At 35.2% G+C, this 18,143-nt stretch overlaps 1 protein-coding gene across 1 annotated transcript in view; it reads left to right on the top strand.

Moving 5' to 3' along the window:
- Positions 1 to 911: 911 nt before the first annotated feature.
- Apool (apolipoprotein O like) overlaps positions 912 to 18,143 on the top strand; it is a 79,134-nt gene continuing 61,902 nt past the window's right edge. The window contains exon 1 of the mRNA XM_015502133.2: positions 912 to 1,021. Within this exon, the coding sequence (XP_015357619.1) occupies positions 977 to 1,021 (45 nt within the window). The 5' untranslated portion in view covers positions 912 to 976. The remainder of the gene's footprint in view (positions 1,022 to 18,143) is intronic.

The following is an 18,143-nucleotide window of genomic DNA, read 5'->3' as shown; positions in this document are numbered from 1 at the left end:
AACAGCTCATGTCACATATTGCTCAAAATCCTCCAATGACTTCCCATGTAACTCAGAATAAAATTCAAGATCCTTATGGTGACACAAGTCCATATGTAGTATGCTTTTTTTCTCTACTTCTGAATTCATTACTTAAGTCAGGCTGACCTTTTTCTTTCTTTTTTTTTTTTAAGAGAGAGACAGAATTTTATATATATATACATATTTTAGTTTTGGGCGGACACAACATCTTTGTTTGTATGTGGTGCTGAGGATCCAACCCGGGCCGCACGCATGCCAGGCGAGCGCGCTACCGCTTGAGCCACATCCCCAGCCCAGGCTGACCTTTTTCATTGCTATTCTGTCTGCAGGGAATACTCTTTCCTAAATTCCTTCCAGAATTTTTCCAAATCACCTTATCAGAGATTCTTTATCTAATCTATATAAATCAGCAAACACTCATTCCATCTGCATATTGTTTTATTTTCTTCTGTAGCATTTGGCACTATGTGGTGTTTGTTTTTCTTTCGCTCCTGTAAGCATATGCTTCCTGAGAAGCCACTAAGTTTGGATCTGTACTCTGAAGACCTGCCTGGCATAGAGTTGGTGCTCAGTGAACATGCTCATGTATGGGAAACATAACATGTTCTTCATATGACTATATAGTTATTTTTAAGGCATTGGAGTTGGATATTAAGTTCATGTCTAAAAACTCATGTATGCCTGAAAACAAAAATAACGAAAAGTTCTGCACTCAAGGAAACAATTTTCAACTGGGCTATGGAGAATTCTGAAAGGCTTTATTTGGGATCTGGGCGGTCAATTGCAAGGATAAAACTTATCTCTGAAAGACAGGTCACAATCTAATTGCATCAGTTTCCAAAGCGTTGGTCTGAGGGCGGAGAAAGGGCGGGAGCCTGCTAGAAAAGGGCGTAGAGGGGCGGGGTTCTCGCGAGAGAAGTCTAGTTGAACTGGTTTGTCCCTCTGCGTTCTCCGTATGAAAACTGGAGCCGAGAGGGCCCTAGAGATGGCGGTCGTTAGGGTGAGTGAGAATAAACTTGCTTAGTTTCCTTTTACTTTTTCTTCCTTTTTTTCTTTTCTTTTTTTAGTGCCGGCAACATTCTAGTAACTCTAGAAAGTCTCCTTCTAACTTCCGAAGGGAGTCCCGCAGAAAGCAGCGGGGTGGAGGCGTGGGCGTGAAAGACTTGGTAACATTAACATTTGAAAGTTCAAGACACCTGCCTCTCCAGAGTTTCCGCAGCCCTGAACACAGCACTCTCCTTAGTTCCCAGTGGTTGATAGTTTATACAGCAGCATGGTACATTCTGGGAGACGAGCTGCTTGCAATAAAGAGAAAACAATCCTTGGCAGTTGTCTGGGCGCCCATAGCGTAGTCTCATGACTCTGTAGAGTTTGTTCAAATATTATTTGAGGTTAAAACATAAAACAGTCCAGTACAGAGATGCCCCAGAGTCTGGCAGAGTGCAAGTTTATACATGGTGCTGTTAATCTCAGTGTTCTAATAACAAATCTATTTCTTTTGAGTTTTATAGTGAGAAAAGTGCTTTTACTTAGGAATCCAAGCACAGGAAGTGATGCAGCTGGCTGCAGTTCCCTAAGAAGGTTTCAATAAAGGTTTCAAATATTTACGTAGCGTATTTCCAGTGTAAAATATTTTTGCTAGACTTGAAGATACAAATACACATAACTAAGTTCAGCCGAACCTGATTTTTAAGTCAGCCTAGTATCCATCCTGATTTACCATTCTCACTTCATTTCTGCAGTTCTAGCACTCATACTTCATCTGAATTATCACAACATCCTCCTAACTGAATTCTACCTCTAGTCTGGCTCTTGTGGAATCCATTTTCCCCAGTGCTGCCAGAGTACTTCTACCAAAATGCAAATCTGAATATGCTCCTCTGCTAAAAAGTCTTTATGGATACTTTTTTACCAGCCTTGTGGGGTCAAATCACACTCCTATGTCTAGAATATCTCACCCTGCCTTGACTTTCCAGCTTCATCTCCAGACATTTGGAAAACTTCCTTTTTTTCAATACTGAACTACTTGCTTCATCCCTCCTTGTCATTTTTATCTCCTCTTTTCTGCTGGCCCTTAAGTGTCCTTTTCCATCCTCATCCAATTACTTTCTACTCATAGGTCATGTATTCATTTGACAGATATTTGTGAGCAGCCTCCCCATTTGTTATGCACAAAATGCCTTTTATAAGAGAGTGTCTCTGTTCTCCCCAGCATAGTTTAAATATTTCCTCTCTGTGCTCTCAGAGACTCTCAGCATACTCCTGCCATAGTATTTCTTACACTACAAAAATAGACTATTTACCTGTCTTTTCTACTGTCCTAAACGAAAATTTCTTACAGACAATAGTTATAGCATGTTAGTCTTTATATTCTCAATAGCCAGCACAGGTCAGGTTTATATTGCATATTCAAAAGTTATACATGATTTAATAAGTACTTGGCAAAGAGAATAAAAGAGACTAAGCAGTGGAGATGCAACATAGTACAAATGACTATGATTTCAAAGTAAGGGAAATGCCTTACATCAAGAGAAGTACAAGGTGCTCTTAAGGTTCAAAGGAGAAAAAGTTCACACAGAGTTTGAGTAGAATATAAAATGGCTTCATGGAGGAGGTGCAGAGACAGAAGGAATGGTCAGTGGTTATCAGAGCAAATCAGAAAAGTGTTCTATTAGTGAAAGCTAGAGAAAGAAAGTCTTTCAATTTGATCATTAGTTCATGACCAGGCCCTGTGCTAAAACACTTTATATGTTAATTCATTTATTCTCAAGACAACGTTATGTGGTAGAGATTTATCTTTTTTTACAGATGAAAAACTAATGTTTAGAGTAGTCAAATGGCCAAAGTCATAATGCTAATAAGAGCTGAAGTGAGATGAAAAGGTATTAGAGTAATAGAGATCCTAGATTGTAGGAAGTTAAAGAAAGGATAAGAGATAGAGAAATGGTATTCATTTAGCACCCAATTTGGCTATTTGCTTTACATGTATTTTCAGTTTAATCTATTTGATGGCCCTAAGAAAGGGTCATTAACCCATTTTAAAGATGAAAAACTGATGCTTAGGAAAAGTGCTTGTTGCAGGTCTTATAGCTGATAAGTGGAAGAGCCAGACCCAAACACAAGGTTTTTTGGCTTCAAAGTCTTCCTGCTACTCCCTGCTTTCTATGGAAACAAAATGTATATTTAGAGAAGTTTAGTGGTTAAAGGAAGGAAAGAAATTTGGGATGGGGGAGCAAATTCCAGATGAGTCTTATAGTTAAAAACAGGAGACTTGTTGCAAATTTGAAGAGGAGGACAATGTGCCAAGAGCTAGTGTAGATTGCAAGATAATAACATTAATCACTGCCATTATGTTATTTAACATTTAGTATAAGGTATATATTTCACTAATCACATTCCTGTGACTTTCTCATTTATATTTCACAGTGGCCCATTGATTATATACTGTTACTTATCATCTTTAGTTTTTTTTTTTTTTTGGTAGTTGTAGATGGACAGAATGCCTTTATTTATTTTTATGTGGTGCTAAGGATTGGACCCAGTGCCTCACACATGCTAGGCAAGCACTCTGCCACTGAGCTACAGCCCTAGCCCCCTTTTAAAGTAAAATAATGGTGTCACATTTGTAAAAAAAAAAAATTAAAAAAAATCTTTTTAGTTATGATTCGATGCCAGAATATACCTTGACATTATCACAAAAGCATGGAACCCAACCCTCTCCAATACATTACCCAACACTTCACTCCCAAACGAAGTGTTGGGCCTTCATTTTCTTCTAGTAGGTGCAGGGTTTCTAGTCTAATGTCCTTGATCCATTTTGAATTAACTTCTGTGCAGGGTGAGAGGTAGGGGTGAAATTTCATTCTTCTACATATGGATTTCCAGTTTTCCCAGCACCATTTGTTAAAAAGGTTATCTTTTCTCCAACATATGCTTTTGGAACCTTTGCCTAGTATCAGATAACTGTACTTACATGTCTCTGTGTCCTCTATTGTCTTCATTAGTCTTCATGCCTGTTTTGGTGACAATTCTATGCTGATTTTGTTACTGTAGCTCTATAGTGTAATTTGGGGTCTGGTGTTCTGATTACCCTGCTTGACTTTTTAAAAAATATTTTTAGTTATAGATGCACACAATGCCTTTATTTTATTTATTTATTTTTATATGGTGCTGAGGATCAAACCCAGTGCCTCACATAAGCTAGGAAAGTGCTCCACCACTGAACCACAACCCAGCCTTACTGCTTCACTTTTCTCACTAAGGATTGCATTGGCTATTCTGGTTCTCTTACTTATCCACATGAATTTCATAATTGCCTTTTCTAGTTCTTTGAAGAATGTCATTGGAATATTGATGGGAATTGCATTGAATCTGCATAGTGCTTTTGATAATATGGCCATTTTGATAATATTCATTCTGCCTATCTAAGAACATGGGAGGTCTATCCACCTTGTCAGGTCTCCTTCAATTGCTTTCTTTAAAGTTCTATAGTTTTCATTGTAGAGGTTCTTCACATCTTTTGTTAGATTGATTCCCAAGTAATTTATTTTTTGAGGTATTGTAAATGGGATAGTTTTCCTAATTTTTCTTTCAGCAGATTCATCATTGGAAAACAAGAACACAATTGATTTATGGGTGTTGATTTTATATCCTACTTTGGAGAATTCATTTATGAGCTCTAGAAGTCTTTTGGTGGATTTTTTTTTTTTTTTGGTTCTTCTAAATTGAGAATCATGTCATCAGCAAACAGATTATTTAAGCTCTTTTCCTATTTTTATCCCTTTAATGTCTTTCTTTTGCCTGATTCCTCCAGCTAGAGTTTCAAAGAATATGTTGAGTAGGAGTGATGGAAGTGGGAATCCTTGTCTTGTTGCTTTCTTTAGAAGAAATAATTTTGTTTTTTGACCACTCAGTATAATGTTAGCCTTGAATTTGTTACATATAGCTTTTCCAATGTTGATGTAAGTTACTTCTGTCCCAAGTTTTTCTATTGTTGTGTAATCATGAATGGGTACTGTAATTTTTCTAATATTTTATGTATCTATTGAGGTAATCATGTAATTCTTTTCCTAAAGTTAGTTATGTGGTGAATTACATTTGGTTTCTGCATGTTGAACCCAACTTGCATCCCTAAAATGAAAAACACTTTATCCTGATGCACTTTTTAATGTGCTTTTGAATGCTGTTTGCCAATATTTTAACAGGTATGGAAACTAAAACTTAAAATGGTTAAGTAACTTCCTTAGTAGTAAGTGGTAGAAGTAGATCTGAAGTAGTATGATCTAAATCTAGAAGCTGCACTCAACTTTATTTCATAAAGAGGTGGTAAATTTGAAAGGACAGATGGAGGGATTACCCCTGGCCAAAAGGATCCTTGGCTTTGTAGGCCAGGATAGGTAGATCAAAGGTGAAGAAAATAACAGAAAGATTTAAAAGAACAGAGAAGGTAAATGGGAGACCTCATGTTGGATGTCTGTGTCTTCCCAGTGTAAGTTCATCTAAGAAAGGAGAAGTAGAACATGTCTTTAGGAGTTCAAGAATGGAAAAGGCTTGGATATGGCATTGTAGGCAGTTTATTAAGGCATCAGTAGACATCAAATAAAATACTTGCATAGAAGTGAGGGCCTAGCTGATGTTATCTTTACTGTTGTGACTTTCTACAGAACTACGCAATCCCAAAAAAGCAAAAGGAGAAAATGGGTATGCACAAGTGCTGAGTGTTGGCAAGGTAGGAGTAATAAATGACCTGGGGAATTTATCCAAATTGTTGTCCAGACTGAATAAAGATACAAATGAAAAAGGATCGAAATGATGGCCTAGAGTACTAGGAGATTATCAGACATAGCGAGAAAGATGAACAAGCTCCAAGAACAAGGGAGATGCAAATGGCATTTAATTTTAGTGGGAAATTTTCAAGTACTGAAGATCTTGGAAATGAAAGCATATCTAAATTGTAGGGTAAGGTGCTACCAGTGGTGCATGCTTGTAATCCCAGTGGCTTGGGAGGCTGAAGCAGGAGGGTCATGAGTTCGAAGCCAGCCCCAGCAATGAGAGGTGCTAAGCAACTCAGTGAGACTATGTCTCTAAATAAATTACAAAATAGGGCTGGGGATGTGGTTCAGTGGTTGAGTGCCGCTGAGTTCAATCCCCTGTACCAAAACAAAAAAAGAAAAGAAAAGAAATGGCTAAGGTTTGTTCAGCTCTTGGGGTTGAAGAAGCTTAAGGAAGCATCTGTGATCCAAACTTCAACTTATAGTTGGACATCAGCAAGATGGCAGAATATGACTCTCCAGTGTTTATCCTTCCACAGATATATCAATTCAAACAATTGTCCATGTATGAAAGTAACTTCATAAGTGCTTTGGGAACCAGGTGAATTAAGACAAATTTAAGAGGGTGGAAGGTCAGTTTTACAACACCTACAAAATCCCTTCTCCAACTCGAGGCAATACAAGGAGAGAGATACCCTCTGCTTGTGCTATAGTGTGGATCCTAAATGTCCTCTAAAAGCCCATGTGCTTTGTTGCCATCCTGTGGTGCTATTGAAAGGTGGTTAAACTTTTAGGAGATGGGCCAAGATGGGCCAAGTAGGTCATGTGTGGTGTACTCTTGAAGGATATATTGGGACCTTGGCCCCTTTCTTTTGTCTTTATGTCTGTTATGAGGTGACAGACTTTCTTTTCCACAAGCTCTAGCCATGATATACTTGGCTACCATAGACCCAAAGCAGCAGGACCAAGCAAACTTAGACTAAAACCTCTGAAACTGTCTATCATCTTTTTTTATTCATTCAAATTGAAGTCTTTCTCATTCTTGGTATGCTGTGTAGTTTTCAGTTAATACCTGTAAGTTTCGGGTATTGTGTTATAGAGCTCTGTATCTTATTCAACACTTCTGATTCCTGGTAAAGAAAAGAACAGTAGTGCCTTGTTAATTCCAGTAGTTTATAAGTCAAAGGTTCCTTCCAACCTCTATTGACATACCTGAACAAGGATGGAGTTTAAGAGGCCTACTGGCAGGCCTCTGATCTTACTACCCTGGCTTGGAGGGGTAGGGGTATTTCCTTACTGCTCCCCTCATGGCTTCCATTAATAACACAAGGCTGGGTGGGAGGCTTTTTACCACCAATAGTGGTGAAAATTTTGACTATCCACTAAGTCTTCTCTGGTACCCTAGTGGGGAGTTGGAAGAATGCTTCATTACCACTAAGAGTTCATAGATGCCCAGGCCCCCTATATGGTTTATACTGACATATTGTGGGATAGGACTCATTACTGCCTTGTAGAGATAAAAGTCTCAGATTCTCTAAATTCTCTAACATGAACCTAGATTCATGGGGAGTGTTAGAATACCTTGTTTCAGTCTTCCCAGGATGGATATCTCTGCTTTCCACTCAACCTTTGCTTGTGGAGGTGACTGTATGCTTTCAATTTTGTCTGTTGTATCTGGCTATAGTAGAGTTGAAGTTTTCAGTCTTGCTAGGGTGCTTCTTTCCTGGTCTTTTGGCTATAAAGAATAGATTTTTTCTTGGGTATTTGTGAACACTGATTGCCATTTCAATGTTATTGGCTTCTCCAGCACCCAACCCAAGATATATGAGACAAATAGAAACCCAGGGACCTTTTAGCGACCAGGGAAGCCAAGGCAGGAGGATTGTAAATTCAAGGTCAGCCTCAGAAACTTAATGAGACCCTGTCACAAAAAATAAAAGGGTTGGGGATATGGCTTAGTGGTTAAGCACCCCTGGCTTCAATCCCTGACACCACAAAAAAAAAGAAACAAAACCCTAGGACTTCATTGCCACACCATTCCTCAGATATCGAGGTCCCTTTCTGGTCCATCTTCTTTTCTCCAATTTTCAGTGTCTACATAAATTTGTTTTCTCTCTAATGTTCTGGGTTTTGAGCTATAATGAATGGGAAGAATTGGAAAAATATATTGACTGCATATTTTCAGAAGTAGAAATCCTCCATCATGTCTGTCTTTTTTTTTAATAATAATTCTGTTTATTTGGAAGCAAGGACAGTTTTCCACTACAGTCTGTTTATCATATAATATAACTTTTAAAGGGTAAAAAGGAAGATCTCTATTTCTGGAGTTTTTTTCAAATCCTGAATTTCTTCTCAATCTATAATGAACCAAACACAAGATCAACACTTCTTATTGGAACTATTTTACTTATTTGAGGTTTTTTTTCAGATCCTGAATTTCTTCTAAATCTACAATGAAATAGCCATGGGATTTGGAACATTGCTTCTGAGATAGACCCATTTGCCAATGAGAAAATCCAGTTCCAACTGGGGAAATTTAATGAGTCCCAGCCTTTTCAATTTAACATTATACCTACCTTGTAGAAAAATAAATCCAAGTATCCATCTGGTTTGAAGGAAAAGAGTTATTTATGACTTTATAAAAAAATGGAACTATGTAATGTAAAATTCCAAAAAAGTCAAATGGTGCTACATAAGACATTTTTGTTTCTTTTTCTTAGGAGAAAGAAGTTATATGGAAACTTCCATGTTTTCTTCTACTCCTCTATGTATAAAGTTGAAGGCAGGTCATGTTATAGGGTACATCACACCTTCTTAACTAAAAAAACTACTCATGCTACTTTTCTTTCAGCTTTGGCCACATAGAAAACATAATATCCTCTATGACTCCACAAAACAGAATGAATAAAACTGTAACACAGCAGCCTCTCATTTACGAAGGTGAATAGGGTTGCATCACTGGACTCAAACTGGATTGTTTGCTTTTTACCATTCTTTCAACTAAATGTAAGCATGCATTTAGCTGCTATACAATCTGGTGCTTCCGCAGAAGAATGAAAAAATTTAAAATAGTAAATAAAAATAAAAAAAACCAGTCTCTTTCTCTAGAACAATCCCTCCTTTCATCCAAACGTGGATTTACACATGTAAAAATATGCATTTGTACAGGATCTTCTTAGGTATATCATATATGAAATCAATCTTGGTTTTTGTCTTTATGCTTTTTATCATATCAAAGGCTTAACTGAAAAACTGGATCTTTGTTTCTGTCCAGTAAATCTATGTCACAAGATGAACCAGAATTTAGAGATATATGTAACTTTCTAACATCTCTTTATTTTCAAATTACAACAAATATTTGGAATTTACTGCTGCTGTCTCAAATGTGCTTATCATAATAGTGGCTAAAACTGGAAGACTTTATTTTTTAAAAAAAACCTTGAAGTCATCTTTACTTGTCAGTTATTAGTCTTCTTGTTTGTAGCAAAAGGCAAAGAATTAAAAAAAATCATGATTTAATCATCTATTTCAAATTAAACAGCCTTCAGCTTGTAAAATAATTCTTGATAATGAAGCAATAATTCTTGATAATTGCAACAGAAGACTCATATCAGTTTCTTTTTTCTTCCTGGAGAAGTCAGCAGGATAACTGCATCCTGAGGGCTGATTTCTGTGTTAAATCTGAAAGGGGGAACAAAAGAAAAGTAGTCTTTTCCATTTCAAATCATTGAGGAAATGTATATAAAAGTGTCCATATTTCAGTAGGGAAAGTGGCCAGATAAAAGAAGCAGGACTAGCCTCTATAGAAGATAACAGAAATACCTGCCATGTCCTGAGTCCATAATTTTGTTTTGAGGTGAATATAAAAGCACCTAAATATCAGGAAATTGTTTGATGTCCTGTGTGATAAGTATTCTTGACTGGTCCAGTAGAGCAATTGGCTTACTGCCTGCCCTCGCCCCCACCCAAGGCCCAAATGGCCAGATGGCCAAGGAGCTTCTCACTCTGCCATCTTCACTTCTCACATCTCCCCTCCATCATGTCTTTTTAGCATCCTTTTCTTGTAATATTTGTCTGAGTCCCACCCTAGAGGGTTATGTAATCCTTGAGAGTAGGAGCAACCTTTTTTTATATTTGTATCCCACATGCCTAAATACATCACCTGCCTAGAGCATAATGTTTAGGAAGTATTTGTTGAATAAGTTAAAACTTTGAATAACTTTAGACCTCTCATCCATAAGAAGTAATAGCTTTGTTAAAGAATAATGAATTAAATTAATAGTTCAGAATATGTTTAAATCTTGAGGGCTAATGATATAACTCAGTTGGTAGAGTGCTTGCCTCACATGCACAAGGCCCTGGGGTCAATCCCCAGCACCACACACACACAAAAAAATCTTGAATTATTCTGGGCTTTTGTAGATTGACTCACTCATATTCTTTGTAGGTAAATTTTTCCAGTTGTTTGGAAAAAAATTTGGGGGGTTACTAGAGATTGAACTCAGGAATGGGCACTCGACCACTGAGCCACATCCCCAGCCCTATTTTGTATTTTATTTAGAGACAGGGTCTTGCTGAGTTGCTTAATCAGCCTTTTGCTGAGGCTGGCTTTGAACTTGTGATCCTCCTGCCTCAACCTCCCAAGCCACTGGGATTACAGGCGTGCACCACTTCACTGGCCCCTGGAAAACCTGAAAATGGGGCTATACTCTATCTCTGCCCTGCAGGTAGAATAGATCAATTCGTTCTTTGTGTCACCACAGTACATACCTCTTTTATGCTGCTTAGAACTATATATTACATATATTTTTATATTTTTCTTGCTGAATAAACTGAGATGTTCCTTAGAAACACAGACCATGTTTCATTCACTTTTGTAACTCAGACTTTGGAAATATAGTATATAGCAGACACTAATATTTGTTGAATGAATGAATGAGTGCATTCTGTGATGCCACTATAAACAAGTATAGAATTTAGATTTGAATATTTGTATTTAAATGTATTTAGAAGGAAAGTTTACTGTAATTACAGATTTTAAAATATATTAATTTCTAAAACCAGGATAATATTAAAGTGTAATATACCTATTTTTTTTTCAAAATTCCATTTGAATAGTTTACTTTTTAAAATGGCTTTTGCTAGTGTTTTAAAATTTGAGCATTTATTTCATATTAATCAATAATGTATTTGTAGGAAGAAACATTAGAGCAAATAATTACAATTTTCTAAAAATAATGAAATACATCAAATCACAGATGTAAGAAGCAAAGAGAAAACCACCTAGAATATACTACACACATCACACACACACACACACACATCCTATTCCACACTACACATTTTGTTCAAACTGATAGAAAAAAAAATAAGTCTAGAAAACATCCACAAGAAAAAGATGCATTACATAAAGGGGTGCAGAAATGAAAAATACAGCATGCTTTCAGAAACACAAGTCAGAAAATGTATCTAAAGGAGAGTATTCTTTGTAATTGTGCTGTAACTAAGGGTTGTTAAATTGATTTTTTTTTTTTAAAGAGAGAGTGGGGGAGAGAGAGAGAGAGAATTTTTTAATATTTATTTTTTAGTTTTCGGCGGACACAACATCTTTGTTTGTATGTGGTGCTGAGGATCGAACCCGGGCAGCACGCATGCCAGGCGAGCGCGCTACCGCTTGAGCCACATCCCCAGCCCAGGGTTGTTAAATTGTACTTCTTTTTTTTTAATTTTTAGATGTATGGAACTTAATTTTATTCATTTATTTATATGTGGTGCTGAGAATCAAACCCAGTGCCTCACACATGCTAGGTAAGCACTCTACCACTGAGCCACAGCATCAGCCCCAAATTGTACTTCTTACTTGCTTTTCTTTTGAACAGTTGAGGTATCTTTCAAAACAAAAATAAACTCCAATACCAAAATCTCCACTTATGCTAGTAGAGGAAATATTTGACTACGATCTATACTGTATTTTATATAATATTTACACTAATGTTTGGCTTCAAATAGTGGCATACAGTTACTTCTTTAGGATTTTATCTTTGATATTATTTTAAGATAAGTGTTTGATTTATCCTGAATTGGCTATCTCTGGTATTCATTTATATGCAAGAATTCTTTATTGTATTAAGACTGAATTATCTAAAGATTCTAGCTCTATGAAAGGCTTCTTCTGTTCAATAATTTAATGATACTGGTTAAATAACAAGTACAGTAAGGATGCAAACATTTTACAATATAACTTTTGCTCTAAGGAAACAAAGTTTTGTTTCTAAAGAGGACATAAACTTATGAAAGGGATGATGTTTTAAAATCATGTCCATTTTAATACTATAATATATACCAAAAAAACTTAGCAATTCGAGTGAGAAGAGATGTATGTATTATAAAACAGTAAGGCCTCATAAACCTTGAATTCTGACATTTAATTTATCAGTATTGAAGTAGTTAGCTTGTCAGATATGGCTTGGGGTTGAACATTGTTATGATATATTCCAGGAATTTAAGGCTGTTAGGCTGGCTAAATCAGAAAGGTTAATTTGGGTTTACTGATAGAAGCTGAGATTGAATTAGAAAAGGTAAGATTATAGAGTGCTAACATAAATTTGAATTTAACTTCAGGGCAGTGGGAAACCCTTGAAACAAATCCAAAATAATATATATGTTTTTTAAAAAATTTAATGTAAAGTGGAGCAGACATACAAAAGGATATTAAAAATAATACAGTGAACACTTAAAACACAGTTGAAACTTCTTTTGTACCCCTCTAACCATGACTATTCCTCTTGCTTCCTGAACTACTGCATAACTACTTTCCTGACGTTGGTATTGAACATTGCCATGCATGTATATAGGCTTTTACCATATGTATGCATATTCTAAATTTTATATACTACTTTTTTGTGTGCTTTTATGTAAGTTTTATTTATGCTGCATATATTCTTCTGCTACTTATTATCAGCATTGTTCATGATTTTCATTCGTGTCTACATGTATAGCTCTTGTTTATTCATTTTTACTGCTGCTAGGTATCCCATTTTAAAAATATGCTATATTTATTTTTCTGTTAATGGATATTATGATCACTTTACCCATCATTTTCTCTATTATTTTTTAAATTTTCCTCATCATTTCTCTATTATAAATAATGCTGTTGTGAATGATCATATACATGTCTTTTTGGACTCCTGTGAGAGTTTCCCTGCTTTACAATAATATAATGGCTACAGACTTTGGGCACATTACTTAACATGTCTAAACTTCAGCTTTATCTGAATAATTAAAATAGATTAATACTTTTTTCCAGGATTTTAAATTAGAACGTACTAAATAGGTAATACAAATGTATATAGCACTGTGTTATTGCTATTCAATAATTGCTAGCTGTTGTTGTTATTCTGTTGTAGAAGAATCATCATATTCCCAGCACCTCTGGTATTTCAGTATTACTAATCTACAGACCTCTTTAAGCCTCACATCCTTCATGCCAGTAGACTGAAAACCTATTTCTCATAATAATGACCATCAGTAATCTCAAGCAAATAGAATAGAAATTTGTTGCATATTATTATAAATTTGTATTAAATATTTATTCACAGCCTTATTTCTTTCTAAAATTATTCTAATTTCATTTAGACACTGAGTAGTTTTTAATGATATTTTTCATGACAGAAATTATCTTTAAATTGTGGTATATACTGTATTTATTTGGTTTTCATACTCCTTATGTATAAAATGTTATCCTTTCTCTCTGTCATTTAAGCACTAAGCTAGAAATTTGAATGCAGGTGTTACTGCAGAAGTGGTTTACTCAAAAACTATTCTGTGAAGCGTAAAATAGTCTTCATGGCTTAAGAACAGTTTCCTTAAGAATAATCCAAATTGAAATAGGTAAAATTCTAGTAGAGTATGAATGAGAGTCCCATTTTCTTTGATCTTTGCACAAAAGCCTAACTGATAACAGTGTAAATTAAGGCTTAATATAGTCTCAAAGCTTCAAGAATTGAGATGCTAAAAGGCTTTACAGTTTGGTGAAAATTTTACTCCTATAGCTTTTCTATAGGTTGTGTTTGATGTCAGCATTTCAGTTCTCTGAAGTAGACTGTTTGAAATACTGATGTGAAAGGCCCAAATTGTACAGGTACATTTCTGTAATTTGATTATTATAGTTTGATTATTTGTTCCTCTGTACCACTGTCTTTTCCAAGAGTTTTGCAAGAAAATATAGGTATGGTTTTTTAAAAATATCTTCTTTCAACAGAGTATCAGCTTTTCCTGTACCAGTATAATAAATAATACTGTGGCTGAAAGACTCAGCTGTTCCCTGTAGATTTAATGATAGTTTATTCTCTTAGAGATGATTCACCTACTCATTATTTTCTGAAGAAAATAAGCATGCTGATCTATAGAGGTCCTGTGTTAGTGACTCATTGGTGATTACTCTAAAACAGGGCAGCCTATGTAAGACTTTTATGTTGCTGTCAAGAAATAGCTCTTAGGCTATATCTCCAAAGTGAAGCAATAATACCTTTTACTATTTCCAATTTCAGCCAGAAAAAAATACAGTAGTATCTCTTTTAAAACAGAAGATGTGCTTAGTGGCATTTGGTATTACCAGAAACTTTATTATCCTTGGAAAATAGTCTTGGAGACAGAGTAGTGCAGCCCAGAAGTCAGAAAAGAGGATCAATATGGGTTTTCATGTGGAAGAGAAGCTGGACCTTCTCTGTATGACCCAAAGTTGTGTAACTAGAACAGTGAAAATTATATGGACGTTTTTCAGGTCATTCTACTGAAGAACTTTTTCATAGAGATATTTAAAAAGGAGGGGGGGGATGATCTATTGATACAGCTTCCTGGTCACAGACTGTTAGCATATTTTGGAAAGGATTTTGGAAAGGATTTTAGCATCAGATGATCTTTAAGGTTCCACTGCATTCAGAGATTGAAATTCTCATACTAAGAAGGTGATATGTTTCATATACAACACTTTTAAAACCAGTCTCTTTCGACATCTGTTGTTAAATTTAACAATTGTTATTCAAGAGCAATTCTTGATCTTTCAGAAAAATTTTTGTTCCCCCTATCCTTACTTGATACTCAGAAAAGTCTAAAAACGTCATTAGTTGTATAGTTATGCCCATATATAGTTTGTTACAGTCCTCCCTCTTCTGATAAAGCAGCTATTAGGAAAAAGAAAGAAAAAGTACAGGTAAAATAAGGATTAAAAAACTATTTGGGGGCTGGTGTTGTAGCTCAGTGGTACAGCACTTGCCTCGCAGGTGTGAGGCACTGGATTCAGTCTTAGCACCACATAAAAACAAATAAAGGTATTTAGTCCATATACAACTAAAAAAATTAAAAAAAAAACAATTGGAACAAATGGTTGTGGGAAAAATTAAATGATGGGAGAAAGAAGAAAGTACAAAAAGTGGGAGGAAGATGTAAGAAGGAGGAACAAAAAAAGTAATTAATAATAGGTAAGCTGACTTTCCTTTAGCAAGGATGGCAGACTACAAATTTCCTCTGTCCCTTACCCAAATCCAGTGATCCAGAGTTTATAAATAGCTCTGGGGTAATGATACCTTGTAAGTAGCTCATCTAATACAAGTTCCACACTGGAATGGAAACTTCTTTTCATACATTTTCACCTCCCTCCACTACTGGATATTTTGGACTCCACAAAAATAAGGCCTTTTAAAAAATGACTTAAGCTATCATGATATAAATCAATAATTTTCCCTAGGAAATTCATTAATCAAAATATTATTGGCCATTCTTATTAAATGTACATCAATTTAGATCTAAGGTAGTATTTTTAAGTGTATATTTAATACAACATAATAATAACCATGTTGATTTCACCAAGAGATTTTGTCATTTCATATATAAAGTAGAATGCTGTTTTCAGTTGAAAGAATCAGGCAGGCTTGTTGGCCACTTAGAAGTGGTCTTCAGAAAGTTGAAATTTGGGCAAGGAATGTTCTGAAACTACTTTAAACCCTATAGTTTATCTGGGCACAGTGGTGCATGCCTGTAATCCCAACAGCTTGGGAGACTGAGGCAGGAGAATCATAGGTTCAAAGCCAGTCTCAGCAATTTGGCAAGGCCATGAGCAACTTAGAGAGACCATATCTCAAAATAAAATATAAAAAATGGCTGGGGATGTGGCTCAGTGGTTAAGTGCCCCTGGGTTCAATCCCTGGTACTACTACTACTACTGATGAGGATGATAATAACAACAACAACAATAAATAAAATAAAATTTAAAAATAGTTTTTTGGAACCTCAGATGTTTCAGAGAGTCTAGGAGCCTGTGAGCATATGCAAAACTCTCAGTGTAAGTACATTTTGGGAGAAGATAGTTCATAGTTTTTATTAGATTTTCAAAAAGGTTAAATCACTGAATCAGTTTTAGAATTTTAGATTAACCTTAGGACACTTAGCTGTTTGCCTCCATGAATGCTTGGCACATAGGCATTTAATAAATGTTACATAAAGAAAGTTACTAGAGGGCTGAGGCTATAGCTCAGTGGTAGAGCCCCCTCCTCGCACGTGTGAAGCACTGAGTTCAATCCTCAGCGCCACATAAAAATAAAGATATTGTGTCCATCTACAACTAAAAAAATATTTTTAAAAAAGAAACTAACTAGACTCTATTTATACTGTTATTTAACAGAGATTATTTAATCACTTTGTTTGAGATCCTTAGACCTCCAAAGTCCTTTGGATATGAAGAGATAAAAGACTGCTTCTACATTTTAGTGGCAAATAGGTCGCATATATTGAAGTATATATATTTGTATATATTTATAAATTCATGTATATTTGTGTAAAAAAAAAAATATATATATATATATAAATAAAATTAAATACCAGATTAGCACATCACACAAAGAATATTAATATGACTTCAGAGTTGGCTTTGAGTGATATAGTGGAATGTAAACTAGACTTTCAGTAAAGGGCAGGACTTAGGTAAATGTGCTACTATCTACTATGTGACAGGTATTTTTAGGTACAGGATTGGGGGGTTGTTTTAATAGGGAAAATTAAATTTGAGTGAAGGCACTGAACAGATAATATGTTTGAAACGTTTAGGTTCTAAGAAAACTAATTTGGCTAGAGTCAGAGGGTATAGGGAAGGTAGTGGAAGAACAAAGGACTATTTTAGAAAGATCAATTCAACTTCCCTGTGTAGTTTCTTTAATCCTATTATTTTATTTTTTTAGAGAGACAGAGAGAGAGATAATTTTTTAATATTTATTTTTTAGTTTTCAGCGGACATAACATCTTTATTTGTATGAGGTGCTAAGGATCAAATCCAGCGCCCTGCGCATGCCAGGCGAGCACGCTACCGCTTGAGCCACATCCTCAGCCCTTTAATCCTATTTTAAAAATTTATAACATTTAAATTTTTCACCAAAGACAGCTTGAAAAATCATCTTATTGGAGTTTTACTATATTTTCAAGTAAATAGAATACTTTTAATATTCCTCTCCTACAACTCCACAAGGTAAATATTTTTTCTTGTATATAATGCACAGATGTATAAAAGTGTGTGTTATATACGGAGAAAAATGGGGGGGGGGGATTAGGTGTTTTTTTAAGGCATCCAGTTACTGATTTTGACAGTATTTTTTGTCTCACCCTGATTACCATAAACTGATTGTAGTTGAATTATACAAATCTATTGTGTCATTTCTGGATGATTTTTAGATGTTTATTTGTGTAACTCTACTCCCTACATGTATTTTTATTTTAATTTTTCTTCTCCTTGTATTTATATTTATCTAAAATATATTTTTGACATTTTTAGGTGTTAGTAATAATTATGTCACAATTTTAATTGCAAAATAATTTCCTTAATAGAACCTAATTAATATACTTGGTGCCTGAAATAGTTTACCATTAATGATCTATAATTTCATAATACAGCCACAGTGAGCTGCACAGTTATTTGTTCAACTTAATTTTGGCCTTTTAAATACCAGAGCTTTACATTTGAGGAAAATTGCATTTCAAGAGTACCTTCTAATTTCCATCCATCTTTGAACCAGAACTGAAGACATGAATATATATTGGGCCCAAATGGATGTTGAACCCAGCAAAAAAACTTAAAAAATGTTGTCTTAAAAAGGTTGATAATGGGGCTGGGGATATGGCTCAAGTAGTAGCACGCTTGCCTGGCATGCGTGAGGCATTGGGTTTGATCCTCAGCACCACATAAAAATAAAATAAAGATATTGTGTCCACCTAAAGCTAAAAATAAATATTATTAAAAAAAGTTTGGTAGTGTGATTTGCTTTTGTCCCATGAATGTGAAATTTTTTATATATATATATATATATA

Source organism: Marmota marmota, unplaced genomic scaffold (genome assembly GCF_001458135.2).
Source record: "Marmota marmota marmota unplaced genomic scaffold, marMar, whole genome shotgun sequence".
In the NCBI taxonomy this organism is placed as follows: Eukaryota; Metazoa; Chordata; class Mammalia; order Rodentia; family Sciuridae; genus Marmota; species Marmota marmota.
Note: the sequence above shows the minus strand (reverse complement) of the source record. Positions and strands in the feature narration are given on the sequence as shown.